This window comes from Dendropsophus ebraccatus, chromosome 10 (genome assembly GCF_027789765.1).
Source record: "Dendropsophus ebraccatus isolate aDenEbr1 chromosome 10, aDenEbr1.pat, whole genome shotgun sequence".
Lineage (NCBI taxonomy): Eukaryota > Metazoa > Chordata > Amphibia > Anura > Hylidae > Dendropsophus > Dendropsophus ebraccatus.
Window position 1 is genome coordinate 19208131 of NC_091463.1, and position 19625 is coordinate 19227755.

General features: G+C 47.9%; 1 protein-coding gene across 11 annotated transcripts in view; it reads left to right on the forward strand.

Moving 5' to 3' along the window:
* Positions 1–19625, forward strand: part of HUWE1 (HECT, UBA and WWE domain containing E3 ubiquitin protein ligase 1) — a 70440-nt gene that overhangs the window by 39020 nt on the left and 11795 nt on the right. For 10 of the 11 annotated variants that reach the window (XM_069986438.1, XM_069986436.1, XM_069986439.1 and 7 more), the window contains 27 exons: positions 74–250; positions 355–514; positions 629–987; positions 1188–1383; positions 1469–1636; positions 9277–9425; positions 9518–9584; positions 9706–9926; positions 10106–10317; positions 10819–11001; positions 11107–11279; positions 11374–11519; positions 11610–11667; positions 12363–12461; positions 12596–12729; positions 12840–13008; positions 13104–13332; positions 13414–13592; positions 13760–13849; positions 14553–14707; positions 14823–14868; positions 15496–15774; positions 15890–16139; positions 16282–16415; positions 16500–16717; positions 16807–17095; positions 17755–17857. In XM_069986438.1, the coding sequence (XP_069842539.1) occupies positions 74–250; positions 355–514; positions 629–987; positions 1188–1383; positions 1469–1636; positions 9277–9425; positions 9518–9584; positions 9706–9926; positions 10106–10317; positions 10819–11001; positions 11107–11279; positions 11374–11519; positions 11610–11667; positions 12363–12461; positions 12596–12729; positions 12840–13008; positions 13104–13332; positions 13414–13592; positions 13760–13849; positions 14553–14707; positions 14823–14868; positions 15496–15774; positions 15890–16139; positions 16282–16415; positions 16500–16717; positions 16807–17095; positions 17755–17857 (4643 nt within the window). The remainder of the gene's footprint in view (positions 1–73; positions 251–354; positions 515–628; positions 988–1187; positions 1384–1468; positions 1637–9276; positions 9426–9517; positions 9585–9705; positions 9927–10105; positions 10318–10818; positions 11002–11106; positions 11280–11373; positions 11520–11609; positions 11668–12362; positions 12462–12595; positions 12730–12839; positions 13009–13103; positions 13333–13413; positions 13593–13759; positions 13850–14552; positions 14708–14822; positions 14869–15495; positions 15775–15889; positions 16140–16281; positions 16416–16499; positions 16718–16806; positions 17096–17754; positions 17858–19625) is intronic. The other variant, XM_069986434.1, reaches the window with a different exon arrangement.

Here is a 19625-nt window from a genome sequence, read left to right on the forward strand (position 1 = left end):
GCTTTACAATGTTGTGAATTCTCCAGTTATGTTGTAGGTGAAAGGTTGTTACCTTTTTGTGTTTCCTCTCCAGTATCTACAGTCAAATGGTAACAACTGGCGTTGGTTTGATGACAGATCAGGGCGGTGGTGTAGCTACAGTGCGAGCAACAACAGCACCATTGACGCTGCATGGAAAGCTGGTGAGACTTGTGTTCGATTTACAGCTGGTCGCAGGAGATACACTGTGCAATTCACCACCATGGTCCAGGTAATGAAGTCTTAACTGAGGCTGTGTAGAGGCTTTTCTTCTGTCATAAGTTGACAGAAGCATGTTCGTAAGGTGAAAAACCCTGTATGACTTTTGTGCCATAGGTAAATGAAGAGACTGGTAATCGACGCCCTGTGATGCTGACTCTGCTTAGAGTTCCACGATTGCTCAAAAGTGGCAAGAACGGGAATGGTCAGGAACTCGAAAAGACCTTGGAGGAAGGCAAAGAAACTGAGACCAAGCAAAAGGAGGAGAAAGTGGCTGGTATGTGCCAATATTATCTTTTATATTTATCTTGTAGTTCCCCCCCCCCCACACACACACACACACACTATAAGAATTGTTTATGATTTGTTACCATCATTACCTTTCATGTAGAGCCTACACCGATTGCCGAAAACTCAACCATAGAAAGAGAATCTCCTCCTGAAGAGCCTAAAGTCGGAGACATAGTAATCCAAGGGCTCACAGAAGAGATGGTGACTGTGCTGATCCGGTCATGTGTCAGCATGCTTGGTGTACCTGTGGATCCAGACACTTTACACGCTACTCTCCGGCTGTGCTTGCGTCTTACGCGTGACCACAAATACGCTATGATGTTTGCTGAACTAAAGAGTACACGCATGATTCTCAGCTTGACTCAGAGCTCTGGATTCAATGGCTTTACGCCATTAGTTACCCTGCTCTTCAGGCATATCATTGAGGATCCATGTACTTTGCAGCACACGATGGAAAAGGTATATGTTGTCGTCATTTTTTTTATGTTACTGTTATTATATTGTCATATATCTGCAAAAAGAAAATGCAGAACTAGTGTAACTATTTCCAGTTTGTCAGGGACTTAATTAAAAGTTGTATTTAGGTTTCAAACATGTTCCATGTGCAATTTGTTACCACAATGTGACCTAAAGCAAAGACTTTTGACCACGTCCTGCAGGTTGTGCGTTCGGCAGCAACAAGTGGGGCTGGAAGCACAACTTCTGGAGTGGTATCAGGAAGCCTCGGGTCTCGTGAGATTAACTATATTCTGAGAGTTTTGGGTCCTGCTGCATGCCGAAACCCTGACATCTTTACTGAGGTAGCGAACAGCTGCATCCGCATAGCCCTGCCAGCACCTCGAGGATCTGGAACTGGTGAGTTTATATTATAAATGTCAGTCGTGCTTTAGAAGCCTTGTTAATTGCTTAACAATTCAACCTTTTCTTTATCCCCCCATAGCATCTGATGATGAGTTTGAGAATCTCCGTATCAAGGGCCCCAATGCCGTACAGTTAGTTAAGACCACACCGGTGAAGCCATCCACTCTTCCTGTCATCCCTGATACGATAAAGGAGGTTATCTATGACATGTTGAATGCCCTGGCAGCGTATCATGCTCCAGAAGAAGGTGCAGTGTTTATTTTTCATGCCTTATCAATTAACTGTCAGCGGGTTTGAATGTTTTTGTTTGTTTTTTTTTAAATAGGGGCTCGTAATAAGTCATATTCATTTGTTCCCTTTCATGTGTGCAAAGATGTAAAAAGAGGATTTTTGTACTCACCGTAAAATCCCTTTCTTGTGGCTTCATTGGGGGACACAGCACCTGTGGGTATAGGCTACTGCCACTAGGAGGCGACACTAGACAGAAGTGACTCCGCCTGGCAGGCTATACCCCTCCTACAGACACCAGGCTAACTCAGTTTAGTCACAAGCAGTAGGAAAGTTAAAGAAAACAACCTCAAAATAATAGGGTGGGAGCTGTGTCCCCCAATGAAGCCACAAGAAAGGGATTTTACGGTGAGTACAAAAATCCTCTTTTCTTGTGCCTGTCATTGGGGGACACAGCACCTGTGGAACGTACAAAAGCAGTCCCAGAGGGTGGGGAAATCAGATGACAATCCCCATGCCGCCTGCCTAACACACGGCAGCCTGCAGAACCTTGTGGCCCAGACTGGCGTCAGAGGAAGCCAGGATATGTACCTGATAAAACTTTGTAAAAATGTGAACTGAAGACCAGGTGGCGGCCTTGCAGACCTGGGACACTGAGGCCTGATGGCGTACCGCCCAAGAGGCCCCCACAGCCCGAGCAGAAAAAGCGGTGACCCGCACCGCCACGAACACGGTAGGCCTCTGCGATAGCCGTCCTGATCCAACGCCTAATGGTGGTCTTGGAGGCAGCCAGCCCCTTGCGCGGACCCGACGGGACCACGAACAGGAAATCCGAGCGGCGGTAAGGAAGCAGTGACTGACAATTAGATCCGTATGGCCCGGACAAGATCCAAACAATGCATGGACCGTTCCCTAGGATGGGAGGGTGCAGGGCAAGAAGAGGGGAGAATAACGTCCTCATTAAGGTGGAATGCAGACACGACCTTCGGCAGGAAGGAAGGAGGAGGGCGAAGCACAACCTTGTCCTTGTGAAGGACCAGATAAGGGGAGCGACAAGAGAGCGCTGCCAGTTCAGACAACCTACGGATGGACGTAAACGCCATCAAGAAGGCAACCTACCAAGAAAGGAAACAAAGAGACACCTCCCGTAGAGACTCAAAGGGAGGACCTTGCAGAACCTCGAGGACTAAATTAAGGTCCCAGGGCTCTACAGGCTGTCGAAAAGGGGGGGCCAAATGGACCACCCCCTGAGAAAAGTCTTCACCTGAGGGTGAAAATCAAGAGCCCGCTAAAAAAGAACAGACAGGGCGGAAACCTGAGAACGCAAGGTGGAATGACTGAGGCCCTTATCCAACCGGATTGCAAAAAAAGAAAGAATCTTGGTCGTGGAACACACCAAGGGGTGAAAATTATTCTGTGCACACCAAGAAAAGAAGACCTTCCATACGCGATGGTAGTTCCGAGCCGACTGAGGCTTGAGGGCCTTAACCCATAGCTGCACCAGGACGTTATTGAACGTCCTCGTGCCGCTATGGGAGTTCAGAGGGGGGTCGCGCGGCGACCACCCTCTGAACTGCCGCGATCCCGGGTGCCGCGTGTAGCCCGGGCTCGCGGCTATTAGCGGGCACGGTCCGATCGCCGTGCCCGCTAATTAAGTACTTAGAAGCAGCTGTCAAAGTTGACAGCTGCTTCTAAATACTAGCTAATCTCCATACCTGGTGGTCTAGTGGGGGGATCGCCCCCCTGCGGCGCGATTGCGGGGGGGCGATCCCTGCATCCATACCGGGCCGGGGTCTGCTCCGTAATGGCGCTGATCCCGGCTCGGCATTCTATTGCTTTTGGCTGCAGCTGCATGGATCTCTATGAGAGATCAGAGTACATATACTAGAAGTCCCCCAGGGGGGCTTCTAGTATATGTGTAAAGTAAAAGACAAATGTATTTTTAATAACACAAAACCCCCTCCCCTAATAAAAGTCTGAATCACCCCCCTTTCCCCATTTTATAAATAAAAATAAATAAATAAATTAATAAACAAACATGTTTGCTATCGCCGCGTGCGTAATCGCCCGAACTATTAATTAATCACATTCCTGATCTCACACGGTAAACGGCGTCAGCACAAAAAAATCCCAAAGTGCAAAATTGCGCATTTTTGGTCGCATCAAATCCAGAATAATTGTAATAAAAAGCGATCAAAAAGTCATATATGCGCAATCAAGGTACCGATAGAAAGATCACATCATGGCGCAAAAAATGACACCTCACACAGACCCATAGACCAAAGGATAAAAGCGTTATAAGCCTGGGAATGGAGCGATTTTAAGGAACGTATATTGGTTAACAATGGTTTGAATTTTATACAGGCCATCAGATGCAATATAAGTTATACATGTTACATATCGTTTTAATCGTAACGACTTGAGGAACATGCATAACAAGTCAGTTTTACCCCAGGGCGAATGGCGTAAAAACACATTTCCCCCAAATAAAAGAAATGCGTTTTTTTTTTTCAATTTCACCACACATATAATTTTTTTCTGGTTTCCCGGCACATTTTAGGCAAAAATTACATCTGCCTTAGCAAAGTACAATTAGTTGCGCAAAAAATAAGGGCTCATTTGGGTCTCTAGGTGGAAAAATGCAGGCGCTATGGCCTTATATACACGAGGAGGGAAAAACGAAAACGCAAAAATGAAAACTGGCTGTGTCCCCTAAGGGTTAAGCATGGTTTGGATGACTGGCTCCGAAAACCCCCGAAATCTCAATAGCCATGCCGTAAAACTCAGCTGAGGTAAATTGGGGTGGAATATTGGCCCTTGTTAAAGGAGGTCAGTCCACAGGGAAAGACGCCAGGGGGCGTCGGCGAGGAGGTGCACTACGTCGGTGTACCAGGACCGGCGCGGCCAGTCTGGGGCGACAAGAATGGCAGGAATGCTGAGTGCCTTGATGCGCTTCAGGACTCGTGGGAGAATGGGCAGAGGAGGAAAGGCGTAAACCAGGGAGAACTGCTCCCATGGGATCACCAAGACGTCCACCGCAAACGCGCAAGGATCCCAGGCTCGAGTCACATAGGTGGGGAAGTTTGTGGTTCAGCCTGGAGGCGAAGAGATCCACGTCTGGGAATCCCCACCGCCGGCAGATTAGAAGAAACACCCCGGGATGAAGAGCCCATTCGCCGTGATCCAGTCTTTCGCGGCTGTAGGAGTCCGCTGCCCAATTGTCCACCCCGGAAACGTGGACTGCCGAGAGAGCTGGAACAAAACTCTCCGCCCAATGGAGAATGCGAGCGGCCTCGGTCATGACAGAACGGCTCCTGGTACTGCCTTGACGGTTCAGATAAGCAACGGCGGTGACGTTGTCGGTCTGAACACGGACCGGAAAACCCCTCAGGAGATCGGTCCACTAAGACAGGGCGAGGAAGATGGCCCGGAGCTCCAGGATATTGATGTGAAGCCGAGCCTCCATCGGTGACCAAGAGCCCTGAGCCGTGTGGCTCGCAAAGACAGCCCCCCACCCGGACAGGCTGGCATCCGTATAGATGACCAGCCAATTGAGGGGGAGAAAGGACCACCGGAGATGTCAACCACCAAAAAAAAGCTCCCTGCGAACAGCAGGGGACAGGAGGATCTCCTTGTGGAGAGACAGGGGGGGCCTGTCCCACTGAAATAGAATCGCTCGCTGCAGAGGGCGCGAATGAAACTGAGCGAAGGGTATCGCCTCGAAAGGGGAGACCATCTTGCCCAGGACTCACGTGCAAAGGCGAATGGAACAGGCAACTTTGTTGGGAGGAAGGAGAACGCGGGCCGTCTCTGTGTTGAATAGCATCCCGAGAAACTCCATAGAGCGGGTGGAAAGTAGGGAAGATTGTTGGTAATTGAGTGTCCTGTTTGGAGCGGCCCTTTACAAAGAGGTCGTCCAGGTAGGGCAAGATAGCCACCCCCTTTGACCGAAGCAGAGCCATCAAGGTGCAAGGTGCAAGGATCTTGGTAAAGACTTGAGGCGCCGTGGCTAGCCCAAAGGGCAGGGCAACGAACTGGAAATGTCCAGAAACGACGGTGAAACGTAGGAAACGTTGATGACTGGCTGCAATGGGAACATGCAGATAGGCGTCGCGGATGTCTATAGACGCAAGAAATTCGTCCTGCTCTAGAGACGCGACCACTAATCACAAGGATTCCATGCGGAACTGCCGAAGGCGAACAAACCTGTTCAGCCGCTTCACATTCAGGATAGGACGGACCGAACCCGATTTTGTATCCTGAAGACACCACCTCCCGAACCCACACATTGGACATATGAGCCAAATCTCCTTGAAGGAGAGCAGACGACCCCCTACTTGAGAGAGAGAGACCTGAGTGGGGAAGGACCTTCAGGAAGAAGACTTGGGGGCAGGACCCTTAGAAGGGCGAGAACGGGGCTGCCAGGATGGGCGGGGTTTGAAGGAGGGTTTCCTAGAAGGAGCCGGAGGCATATCCTTAGCCGGGCGACAACGTGTCGGAGGCTCAAGGGAATGGAAATGACTGGAACGCCTGAGAGGCTGAGGGCGCCGGGACCGGTTTTGAGGGAGCAAGGAACTCTTCCCCCCGGTAGCGTCTGAGACTATTCAATCCAGCTGCTCACCAAAAAGTCTGTTTCCTGCAAAGGGAAGAGAAGTCAGAGCCTTCTTGGAGGCGGCGTCAGCTGACCAGGATTTTAGCCAGACAGAGCGTCGGATGACTACAGAGTTTGCCAGGGCGCGAGCAGAAAAACGAGCGGCTTCCTGAGAAGCGTCACATAAGTATTTTGACGCATGCAGAATCTGCGAGCCCAGAGACGAGATCCTCGCGTGGAGTGTACAGGGAAAGGTCAGGACTAACTGCCTGGCCCAAGAGGAACAAGCCTTGCTGACCCAGGATGCAGCAAGGGTAGGACGCAGGTCCGAACCAGCTGCAATAAAGACAGACTTCGAAAAAGTGTCGATTTCCTTGTCCACTGGGTCAGTGAGTGAAGCACCATCTGCCAGAGGCAGAGTAGTAGACTTGGAAAGTCGTGAAACCGGAGGGTCCACAGATGGGGGCACCGTCCATGTAGAGACCAAGTCAGGGGAGAAGGGAAGCAAAGCCTCGGCACGCTTAGAGGATGGAATCCGCCGGTCAGGGTGTTTCCACTCCTTGGCTAGAAGATCCTCAAATCCTTATGGCTGGGAAAAACCAAGGGTTGTCGCTTATGGCAACTGAAGGAGACTTCACTCTTGGATGTAGAAGGGGACTCTTCATGATTATGCAAGGTGTCCCGCACTGCACGGATCAAGGCTTGCACTGCAGAGGCCAGCTGATCCTCCCTGTCAGACTCTGAAGCAGAGTCAGAGGGGTCCCCCGAGGTGGCGGAGAGGGGTCACTGGGAAGCAGAACCGCCTGCAGTGGATCTGTCGGAGAAGGGTCTGAGGAACACCTAGAGGGTGACCGTGAGACAGAGTCTTGGTCTCTTATGGGGTCGTCCTCTGGAAGGGAAGTCAGGAGATGCCTGGGAGGGCAACCGCTCAATGGCATGAATCATGACCTGAGACAGCTAGAGAGGTCACCGATCGCCTGGGACAGGGACCTAGCCAACTCAGGAGAGGCTAAACCTGAACCTGGAGGGGGGGCCTCCTGGGAGTTGGCACAAGGGGTAAGGCACAGCAGGCAGAGGGAACTTCTTATTGCAACGAGCACATGCAAAGTGTGTCGTCACAGCCGCGGGAGCAAGCTGCCTAGGGGGTCGTCCCGGGGACCAGACATAGTAGCTAGGGCTGTTAGCCTGGGGAGTGGAGGAGGGGGATATCACCCACTGGGTGAACCTACCCGACCCTGGAACTGCTGCCGTGCTGGATGCTGCACTGGATGCTAGCTGCTGCACGCTGGAGCTGCTGTTGCACAGGGAGTTGTAGCTGCTGTACTGGAGCTGCTGTTGCACAGGGAGTTGTAGCTGCTGTTGCACAGGGAGTTGTAGCTTCTGTACTGGAGCTGCTGTTGCACAGGGAGTTGTAGCTGCTGTACTGGAGCTGAAGCTGCTTGGGAGCTGTGGGGCTGACAGGCTGTGATAACAGCAGGCGTCCGCAAGCTGCTTGGCTGCAGGGGAGAGGAGGAAGGGAGGGAGCACAGGGAGGAGAAGGTGGGGGCTACACCAATAGGAACTGGGTAGACGGGCGGGAAGGGTTGAAAACGGGCGGGCGCTCCGCCCCCGTGACGTCACGGCTGCGCGCCGATGCGGCCTAGCTCCGGCAGAAGCTGGGGCCTAAATTTATGGAGCAGGCCGGCGGCGGCAGGACGCCAGCGCGGAGCGCTAGAAGACGCGATCGCCCAGCTAGCCCCGGCAGCTGCTGCCAGTGCCCTTGTGCCACCCCCGGCAGAGACACCACGACCAGGGGGGGAAAGTGAGTCAGAGACCCCCTGGAGACCCCTGTGCTTTGAGGCGTGGGGAGGAAGGGAATCCACCCTGACTTAACCTCTGACAGCAATGTCCCTAAGGACACTGCGCAGGACGACACCCCAGGAGAGATAGAGACCCCAGGAGGGGGAAGAGGGTCCCTAAAAACGCTAGGCAGGACAATCCCCCCAGGAGGGAAGGGGTGAGGGTGGGGAGACCCCAAAGAGAAGACTTGGGGCAGGTGGGACAGAGGAGATACTCACCTGTCCGGCGACTTCATGTGCGCGCAGGGTCACCCCTTCGGTCACCTCGCACCTGGGTGGGGTACCGGCATCCTGCCACAGGGAGCGGGCGGTGGGGGACAGGTGACCGGCGCAGGGAAATAAAACTTTCCGTGCACCCTTAGAGGGAAGCTACGTCTGGTGTGGCAGCCCACGCCGACGGTCCCCCTGATAACCAAGAAAGAGAGAAATAAAACTAAAATAATAGAGGTGCATGGCACCTGTGTCTACCTCCTACGGACACTAGACTAAAAGTGAGTTAGCCTGGTGTCTGTAGAAGGGGTATAGCCTGCCAGGCGGAGTCACTACTTCTGTCTAGTGTCGCCTCCTAGTGGCAGTAGCCTATACCCACAGGTGCTGTGTCCCCCAATGACAGGCACAAGAAAGGTGCCTGTCATGGAGAGTAATGCAAAAAGGTGTGCTGCCACAGCTGACACCAAAAGATTGCATTGCCAAGTAGATGTCCCACAAGTCCTATTCTATTAATAGGACCAGAGCAGTGAACGTGGCCGGTGTTAGACGTATCAAAGGCAACACAAACTGTTGGTTTGGTGCTACTCTCCATCGAGACAGGTTCCCTTTGAATGGGCTTATCTGCTGAGTTTTTAAACTCGTAATATTACTCGTAATTATTATATCGTAACATTCAAGTGAAATAATATAAAAAGGAAAGAGGTAAATACCATGCATAACCTGTGGAGGAGTGGTGCAGAGAGGCTGTGTATGCAGCACTCCTATTACCAAAAATGTGGGTTCCCAGAAGCCATGTGCTTCCACCTTTCTTAATGGAGGGACAGCTAATTTATGACTTTACAAAAGGAGATATAGATTCAGGGTTCAAATGGATCAGTGGTTCTTCTCTAGTTTCTGCCATAGGGCAAGCTTGCGGTTTTAGTGTTTTATGGATGGTCGTTAGAGAATTCTTAATGTTGCTTGTTCCTGTTTCTTTATCCTGTCGCTGTATCTCCTAACTATATCCACGGTCTTCTATAGTGACTGAAAAGACTGAGCCGAAACCTGTGGGCATGAACCAAGAAGTCAGTCAGATCTTGCAAGACATGGGTGATGAAGTTTTCCAGCAGTATCGAGACCTCACTAGACAAGGCAGTGACTTCGATCCCCAGGGTAGCTTTGCCATCAATGTAAGCATTGTTTCTTTTTTAACATCGCATTTTAACTACTTTCATAATCCTTTACATGTGCTTTAATTCTTATTTTAACATTCTATTTGTAGGCGCGCGTATTCACTGGTGACAATTCATCCACAGAGACTCCTCAGTCTGGGACCCCTCAAGGAGAAAGTAAGTGTTGTATATAAGCACTACTATGTGTCACTCGCTGCCATCCCTTATTAGAAGCGCAGGGCTTATAATCGTGCTCACAGCTATAAAAAAAAAAATCTTATTGCCCTTAATTTTATAGCGGCGCTAACCCCAGAAGAAAACCGTGAGGGTGGCAAAAAAGACAAGGAGGGTGACCGCAACTCTGAAGAAGGAAAGCAGAAGGCAAAAGGCAGCAAACCTCTGCTGCCCACTTCTACTATACTTCGACTCTTGGCTGAGCTTGTCAGGTCTTACGTGGGTATTGCTACGCTCATAGCAAACTACAACTACACGGCGGGGCAATCGGAGCTCATTAAGGAGGTATTTACAATCTAGAACTAGATTCGGAATATAATATGTGTGTGTAATATATATATATATATATATATATATATATATATATTATACACACACACACACACACACACACACACACACACACACACACACACACATTTTTGCAGATTGGGAGCTTTGAGTTACTCTGTTAATTTTGACAGGATTGCAGTGTACTGGCTTTTGTCTTGGATCATCTCCTTCCTCACACTCAAAATGCTGAGGACAAGGACACCCCAGCCTTGGCACGTCTGTTCCTAGCCAGCCTGGCTGCAGCTGGAAGTGGTACTGATGCACAGGTAGCATTGGTGAATGAAGTAAAAGCAGCGCTTGGTCGTGCACTAGCTATGGCTGAGAGTACAGAGAAACACGCCAGGTAAAAATTTACTCTCAAAGACTATTCAGTGACTGCTTTGGTGCATGGTGAATTTTCCCTATCTGTCATATCCATTTAATTTAGAATAAGAACAACTGGGGTCTATTCCCTGCAACAATAGGGATCATGAGAGCTTGTAGACATACTAGAGCATTTATAAAACCTAATGTTACACTATAATATGTGGTCAGCTGGGTTTCTAGTGTTACCGAATGAATTGCTTAAAGGATTGTCCAGAGTTTCAAAAAAAAACACAACTGCTTTCCTTCAGAAAAAATAGTGCCACCCCATCCTCAGGTTGTATTTGCTTAAGGAGAACTGAACTGCAAAACCCCACACCCAAACTGAGGACAAATGGTGCGAACTCTTTCTGGAAGGAAGTGACTGTGTGTTGGATACCCCCTTTAAAGGAAGTTTGACAGCCCTCCCTCATGCACACCTTATATAAAGCACTATTACTATATAGTGCCTTTACTTCACACTTTGTCTTTTATTTTGTAGGTTACAGGCTGTGATGTGTATTATTAGCACTATAATGGAGTCCTGTCCGTCCACGTCAAGCTTCTACAGCAGCGCCACCACTAAAACTCAGCACAATGGCATGAACAATATAATTCGTCTCTTCCTGAAGAAAGGTCTTGTTAGTGACCTGGCAAGGGTGCCTCATAGCCTCGATCTATCAAGGTGTGAACACTGGTTCTTCTCCATGTAGTTTCTAAAGCAGTGATTGAATTGTGTTACCACCAGTGCCTTTCTCTGTCATGAATATTTTTCCTCCCCATTTTGTAGTCCAAATATGGCGAACACTGTGAATGCTGCTCTGAAGCCTTTGGAGACCTTGTCACGGATAGTGAACCAGCCAAGCGGTCTGTTTGGGAGTAAAGGCGCATCTGGAAAAAATAAATCTGAACAGGACGCTCCTGGTGCTCCCAGGGACCCAAACAGTAACCAACCAGATACAGGTACCATGTTGTAAAGTCACAGTTTACTTTCATATTGATCATACCAAATTATTCTTCACAACACACTATAACTCCATTTACCTGGGTCATTTAGGGGAAACAGGAGCAGAAGCTCAGGAGGAAGACCCTGACGTCTCCCAGGCTGAAGTGGCAGATGGAGATATTATGGATGGAGAGGCAGAGACTGATACCGTGGTCATAGCAGGACAGCCAGAAGTTCTTAGCACCCAGGAGATGCAGGTGACGATATTTTTATTGTAAAGTCTTCCTCTTTTTGGAATATGTACATTTATATTATGTTAACTTTTTTTTTTTTTTTTTGTCTTTCAGGTAGAGACTGAGTTAGAAGATCTGATAGATGAGCTGCTAGAGCGAGATGGGGCTGCAGGTACCTTCCTTTTGTCTTATTTACCTGTATAATCTGTGTAAAACATTTCGAGTGAATCCACAGCAGAATCTGTTTGTGTTGAAAGGGTTCAAATCTGAAAGATTAGATTTTAAAAAAAGCACAGCTACTTTTTTTTTTATAAACGCTTTCCCAGGATGTGTGTGGTGTTATAGCTCCATTCACTTCAATGGAACTGAGCTGCAGGATTGTTGCTCTTTCTGGAAGAGTCTTGTTTTTTTTAAGCCTGGAGAACCCCAATTTTTGGTGCAGGTCAATTGTTGAAACCCACAGCAAATTATTGGAATTTGAGAAATCTCATCCATGTGTGTTCTGTAATCCGCTGCTCCAGTCTGCAAGAAAATCTGCATAATTTCCACCCTGTGTGAACGTGCCATTTAACATTCACACATTTTAATATGGATGACATTCTGGGTTCATCCCTGGGTCTAGAGGCTTAGACTCAAGGTAACTTAGTGATATATAATGTCTATTTGGGTCTTTAGACCCACCGTCAGACTGGGACTTCATAATAACTTAACACCGTCTATTAAAAATCAGAGTGCTGTTGGTGGGCCATGAGGACTGGAATTGAGAAGCACTGGTCTAAGTCACTCACAATTTGTAGTCATAGACGTATAGAATACTTCTGTGTTATGGACCTGCTAACCGATTAAATGTCCCTTCTGCTGTCACAGGAGGTCGTGTGGGGGAAGATGAGTCACAGGAAGATGTATTGATGGACGAGGCTCCTACAAACCTGAGCCAAGCGTCTACACTTCAGGCTAACAGGGAAGGTAGGTCACTTAGATTTTGAATTTTTTTTTAGTTTTTTTTTACCAACTTAGGCCTGATAGGAAAGTAGGCCTGGTAATGTTTGTTTAGACTTGTATTTGTCCACATTATCGCTTTTTATTGTTCTCTATAACAGACTCTATGAACATCCTAGACCCTGAGGATGAAGAAGAACATACACAAGAAGAGGATAGTAGTGGCAGCAATGAAGATGAAGATGACAGTCAGGAAGAGGAGGAAGAAGAGGAGGAGGAAGATGAAGATGATCAGGTATGTTGTGTAACACTTTGAGTAGCAAAATGGCACAGGGGATCTCTCCTTTTCATGGTGCTTTTTTGTTGCAAAGTATTTTTACAGTTTGTTTTTTTCCCCTTTTTAAGGATGATGAAGAGGGTGAAGAAGGGGATGAAGACGATGATGATGATTGTTCAGAGATGGAGCTGGATGAAGATTACCCTGACATGAATGCATCCCCCCTTGTGCGCTTTGAAAGATTTGACCGAGAGGATGATCTCATTATAGAGTTTGATAACATGTTCTCGAATGCCAGTAAGATTTCTGAGCTACAAATATCAGTGTATTTTTTATGATGTACTTTCCTCATATTCTTGATAAGTTAGATCAACCATATATTCTCTTTACAGCTGACATTCCTCCTTCTCCTGGTAACATCCCTGCCACTCATCCTTTAATGGTGCGTCATGCAGACCATGGGTCCCTCACATTGGGCAGTGGTACGTCTACAACTCGCCTTGCACAGGGCATTGGCAGAAGCCAGCGCACTCTTCGTCAGATAACTGCTAACGCTGGCCACACCATTCATGTTCACTATCCCGGTAACCGGCAGCCGAACCCACCTTTAATACTGCAGAGGTGAGATTCAACAGATCTACTAAGATTCTTTATTTATTATAACTGGATGCAATTTTTTCACACTATTCAATAATCTTGTAGGTTGCTCGGACCTTCTGCTGCTGCAGACATTTTACAACTAAGCAGCAGTCTTCCACTGCAAAACCGTGGCCGTGCACGTCTCCTTGTTGGCAACGACGATGTCCATATTATAGCTCGCTCTGATGATGAACTGTTAGATGACTTTTTCCATGATCAGAGCACGGCTACTAGTCAGGCTGGTGAGTTACCCTTTGAATGATGCATGTAAATGGTGTACTTGTCACTTGATAACTTTTTTGCTTTTCAGTTGTTTCATTGGGGTACATATTGGTTATTTATAGTTTTTTGATTGGATTGTGCGTTTCAGGATTTATATTTCATTTTTTTTTTTTTTTTTTTTTTTAAGGCACTCTTTCTAGTATTCCTACTGCTTTGACTCGGTGGACAGAAGAATGCAAGGTGTTAGATGCTGAGAGCATGCACGATTGTGTATCAGGTGAGGGCTTGTGCTATTATATTGTAATTGTTTTCTCTCATACTGTTTTGTCATTTGCAGTAACTTCAAGATACTGATCACAGTAGGTCTTATTCCTGAGACCTGCTTCTATCCCAAGATTACAATTTAAATCTGCCTCATTCACTTCATTATAGTCTATGAAGCAAAGGAGACAAATGTTGTGGTGGTTCTGTCAGCCAGGGAGTGGAGTACACTGCCGCATGCTCCCCTCAGCTGTATCCTGGGATTGCAGGCGGGTCTCAGGAAGGAGACCCGATCAGTAACTTTTGACCTGTTATGAGACATGATTGTCAGTAATTCTTTAATTTAGCACTGTGCTTCTCAATTCCAGCCCACCAACAGGTCATGTTTTGAGGATTTCCTTAGTATTTCACAGGTGATATAAGTATCCTCAGTGCATCATGGATATCCTCAAAACATGACCTTTTGGTGGATCATGAGGACTGGAATTGAAAAGCACCGATCTAATAGGTAATAACAGGAGGTTGATGATGTCTAGTATTCAGAACATTTTGACTCCCTGCAGTGCCACCATATGGGAATTAGGGGAAAAGTTATCCTAACAGTATATGACCGGCCTGTTCAGCACACAACACCCTTTCATTTATCTTTTGTGGTAATTTACTTTTCTACTTGAAAATGCACAGAAATATCTAATAAGATTTTGCATGTCTTTGGACAGTGGTTAAAGTTCCTATAATCAACCACCTCGAAGCATTGCGAGATGAGGAGCTGGAGGAGCGAAGAGAAAAGAGGCGAAAACAGCTAGCAGAAGAGGAGGCCAAGATGGCCGAAAAGGCAAAGGAAGAGAAGGACTCGAAGGATCAAAATCCTCAGGTCTCCTTGCTTACTCAAGTCCGACCCCCTGTGTTTTTGTTTAAAAAACAAAAAACAAAAAAAAAACACTGCCTTGGTCTGACAATTTTTTTTTTTCTTTTATAACATACGTTAGGCTGCAAACTCCAAGAGGAACGCTTCATTTGAGCTGAGCCTTGCAGGTATTTCTTCTACTTCGCTCCCTTTTTTCTTTTTTCCCACTCTCTACAGGCTCATGTGACAAAAGATTGCTTGGTGCTTCAGGGTGAGGTAGTAGATTGTATAGTTTTGGGGTCACACCCGATCTGGGAGATAACTATACAGTTTACTGTCTTTCCTGCGGCATCTGTTGTCGGCAGCATTTTCAGAAGGCAAATCCCTATGAAGGATGATGTTAGAATGTTTTATTAATGTTTGTTTTACCTGTATAGGATGAAATGGTTAATGTTCAGTGCATTGGTGACCTCTGGCCCTCTTCAGGGTGAGGTAGTAAGTTGTATTGTTGTAAGGGGCTGGCATTTTATGCCCCTATTTTGGTGATAACTATACAGCTTACTGCCTTCCTAATGGTGTGGCATTTTTCATACAAGTCCAAGATGCCAACAGTATCATGAATTTGATTTAGTTTAACGTGAGATGTTTGCACTCTTTGTTCAGATATAGATACATAGATATATATGCTTTATTATCCTCTAAATTAGAAGCAGTGATATGCAAAGGAGCTCTTGTTCATTGTGTGAAGCTCAATTGATATGCTTTAACGTCGCATTTACAATGATTTTTATTTTGACTTCTTATTCCTACTTAAGATCAAGATGGAAGTGGCCGTCCTGAGAACTTCCCTACAGCCCCATCTTCTGCTGAAGGAACCCCTACAAGTCCAGAGCTTGTTCCTTTGGATCCTACTTTACGGGCTCATCCTCCAGAGGCTTCCCTGGTAGAACTGCCCCAAAGCTTGCACACGGAGCCTGGTACGGAGGACACTGGCCAGCTACTCATGCCAGCTGATCAAGAGGAGTCTGGACCAGGGAGACCCAATGCAGAGGGGGATGCTACTCAAATGGAGCTATCACCAGCACCAACCATCAGTTAGTATATGCCTAGTATAGTATCAGCTTAGATTAGTGATTGTTGTATAGCTTGTATCTTAGAAGACCATATAACGTTTACAGTGAGTAATCTTTCTTTTTCTCTTCTTTTTAGCTTCTCTTTCCCCAGAGAGAGCAGAAGATTCTGATGCTCTTACTGCTGTTAGCAGTCAGCTGGAGGGATCTCCTATGGATACTAGTAGCCTTGCGTCTGGGCCACTGGAGGAAGGAGTTGGAGAGTCATCTGTAGTTGTAAATCCAGACCAGCCACTAGTGGTCACCACTAGCATTGCTGTTGGCCAGCAGCCTGTGGAACCTCCAGTTGCAAATGAGGGACAAGTGTTGTCTCAGCTTGGAGATGACAGGTATGGGGGTGAATGAGCTCTATGCCTTAGTAGTATTGACTTATACATAGCATCTGAAATCTATGCTTTACTGTTTCTTTTCTCTTCTGTAGCAATATTTTGTACTTTTTTTCCATGTTTTAATTTTGCATTTGCTTTTTAGTTCTCCACCAGCACCATCTGCTGAAATGCCTTCCACCAGAGACCCCAGTGTAGCCTTGTTAGCAACAGATTCTAGTGGTATTCTGGAAGAACCTTTGCCATCCACAAGTAGCGAGGAGGAGGATCCATTAGCTGGTGAGATGGTTTTTAATTCCCTTTTGTGTTTATGTATATTCACATTTACATATAGAAAAAAACACACTACTTTTGGCTTTTTAGGTATAAACTTACCTGAAGGAGTGGATCCATCCTTTCTGGCAGCCCTTCCAGAAGATATTCGCAGAGAAGTGCTACAAAACCAACTTGGCATCAGACCACCTGCTCGGGCTCCTCCAACTGCGGCCCCAGTTATTCCTCCCCCAGTTGTAGGAAGTGCAGGTGTCACTGAAGTCAGCCCAGAATTCCTAGCTGCTTTACCACCCGCTATACAGGAAGAGGTGTGCTTATATAACAGTCTTTAACCTTTTTAGTGTTTTTTTTTTTTTTTTTTTTTTTGTAAACTTTTTATCTTTTTATACTTTGAAAGGTTTTAGCTCAGCAGAGAGCAGAACAGCAGAGAAGAGAGTTGGCACAGAACACCACATCTGACACCCCAATGGATCCCGTGACTTTTATCCAGACTCTGCCATCCGATCTCCGCCGTAGTGTTCTAGAGGACATGGAAGACAGTGTTCTGGCAGTAATGCCCCCAGACATAGCGGCTGAGGCGCAGGCTCTGCGGAGGGAGCAGGAGGCCCGGCAGAGGCAGCTCATGCATGAAAGACTGTTTGGACACAGTAGCACATCAGCACTCTCTGCCATCCTCAGAAGCCCAGGTGAACTCTCTTATAAATATCATCTTTGCCATGAACTGTGACCAGAGAAATATTTTAGTAACTCTTTAAGGGTTTCTCTCATTCATTGTTTGTTTAAAGGGGTATTTCCATCTAAAATAATATAATAATCTTGTACGGTTCATCAAGTTAAGTACATTCATTTAGTAAACTTTCGTCCTCCTGAAATGCTGCGCTTTTTCTCCCCTTGTAGACAGCTCGTTCTCTAGGTTACAGACAACCACACTGCTCTAAAAGTAGCAGTCTGACTGGTGTATATATAGGTGTAGTGTAGATGTACAGAGAGCTAATGTGTGTGTATACTGCATAATATAAATAAGTATACTCTAGCTCAAACAAATGTATTAACAAGAATATTTAACTTCTCAAGCCCTACAAGAGTATCTATATTATCTGAGGTGGGAATACCCCTTTTAAGGTAGATTGCCCACAGAATCTTTTTGGGAGAATTTGGGGCCACCTGATGTAAGACAGGGCAAGGCAAGGGTCACCCCAGGTTTTCTGTCTGGGAAATACATGTTAGATTTGAAAGCAATGTGGAAACATTCCGTAAATAACCTTTAAATAGATTCTGTAACTTGAGATCCATTTGACGCAAAACTGTTTTCATGGGTTTTACGAACATGTCCTCTCCTTCTCAGCATTTACAAGCCGCCTAAGTGGAAACAGGGGTGTACAGTACACACGCTTGGCGGTGCAAAGAGGAAGCACTTTCCAGATGGGGAGCAGCAGCACGCACACAAGGTATGCAAACACCATTCACCTCATTAAAGGGATATTACAGGCAAAACAGACTAATCGATGGGGTGACTGCAGACTGGTGGTGGTAGGGGGCATTCACGCATTCCGTAATTACAGTCCATGCACGGAAGATGTGCTATGGACCAGTAGGGCTGGGCGATATGGCCAAAAAATAAAATCTCGATTTTTAAAAAATTTTGGACGATTCTCGATTTAAATCTCGATTTTTTTGTTTTTGCTAAATAAATAGGACATTTTTCTCCCTGCAGCATCAGATACGATTTTATTGACGTTTGAGACAACTATATTGTTTCCCAGTGTAACAGTGCTCCTCCTGTGCCCCCATGTAGTAGACAAACACATTGTGTGCCCCATATAAGTAGTTTTCCCAAATATGTGCCCTATGTACTCTGTGCCCCCATATAGTATAGGCGATCTTCTTTGTGCCTTCATCTAGGTAGGGAGTAGTAGTGAGGGTATAGTGGATAAGGGGTGTAATAGTACAGGTAAAGATGAGGAGTGTGGTAGTAGTACAGGTATAGATGATGGGTGTAGTAGTACTACTGAGGGGGTATGGGGTGGACTGGGGGTCACTGAGTGGGTATGGGGCAGGCTGGGGGTCACTGAGGGGTATGAGGCAGGCTGGGGGTCACTGAGGGGTATGAGGCAGGCTGGGGGTCACTGAGGGGTATGAAGCAGGCTAAGGGTCACTGAGGGGTATGGGGCAGGCTGGGGGTCACTGAGGGGTATGAGGCAGGCTGGGGGTCACTGAGGGGTATGAGGCAGGCTGGGCGTCACTGAGGGGTATGAGGCAGGCTGGGGGTCACTGAGGGGTATGGGGCAGGCTGGGGGTCACTGAGGGGTATGGGGCAGGCTGGGGGTCACTGAGGGGTATGGGGCAGGCTGGGGGTCACTGAGGGGTATGGGGCAGGCTGGGGGTCACTGAGGGGTATGAGGCAGGCTGGGGGTCACTGAGGGGTATGGGGCAGGCTGGGGGTCACTGAGGGGTATGGGGCAGGCTGGGGGTCACTGAGGGGTATGAGGCAGGCTGGGGGTCACTGAGGGGTATGGGGCAGGCTGGGGGTCACTTAGGGGTATGGGGCAGGCTGGGGGTCACTGAGGGATATGAAGCCGGCTGGGGGTCACTGAGGGGTATGGGGCAGGCTGGGGGTCACTGAGGGATATGAAGCCGGCTGGGGGTCACTCAGGGGTATGGGGCAGCTGAGGGGACACTGAGGGGGTATGGGGCAGCTGAGGGGACATGGGGCAGCTGAGGGGACACTGAGGGGGTATGGGGCAGCTGAGGGGACACTGAGGGGGTATGGGGCAGCTGAGGGGACACTGAGGGGGTATGGGGCAGCTGAGGGGACACTGAGGGGGTATGGGGCAGCTGAGGGGACACTGAGGGGGTATGGGGCAGCTGAGGGGGACTAGGCAGGCGTGGTAAAGTGTCAGGACTGCGCGGTGAGGTGCAGGGCCGGCAGTCAGGAGAGATGTGGTACCGGCGGCTCCAGCCTCTTCACAGAGCCGCGGCTGACCTCTCCCGCCCCTTACACGTTAGTGCCGCGCTGAGCTGCGTCCCGCTCTCTTACTGTCACACGTGCAGGTCCCGTTCTGTGGAGGAGGCGGCAGGGATCGCAGCAGAAGGAGAGAACGTCGCTGCGGGTCCTGGAGCTGTACAGCGGGCAGCGACGTTCTCTCCTTCTGCTGCGATCCCTGCCGCCTCCTCCACAGAACAGGACCTGCACGTGTGACAGGAAGAGAGCGGGAC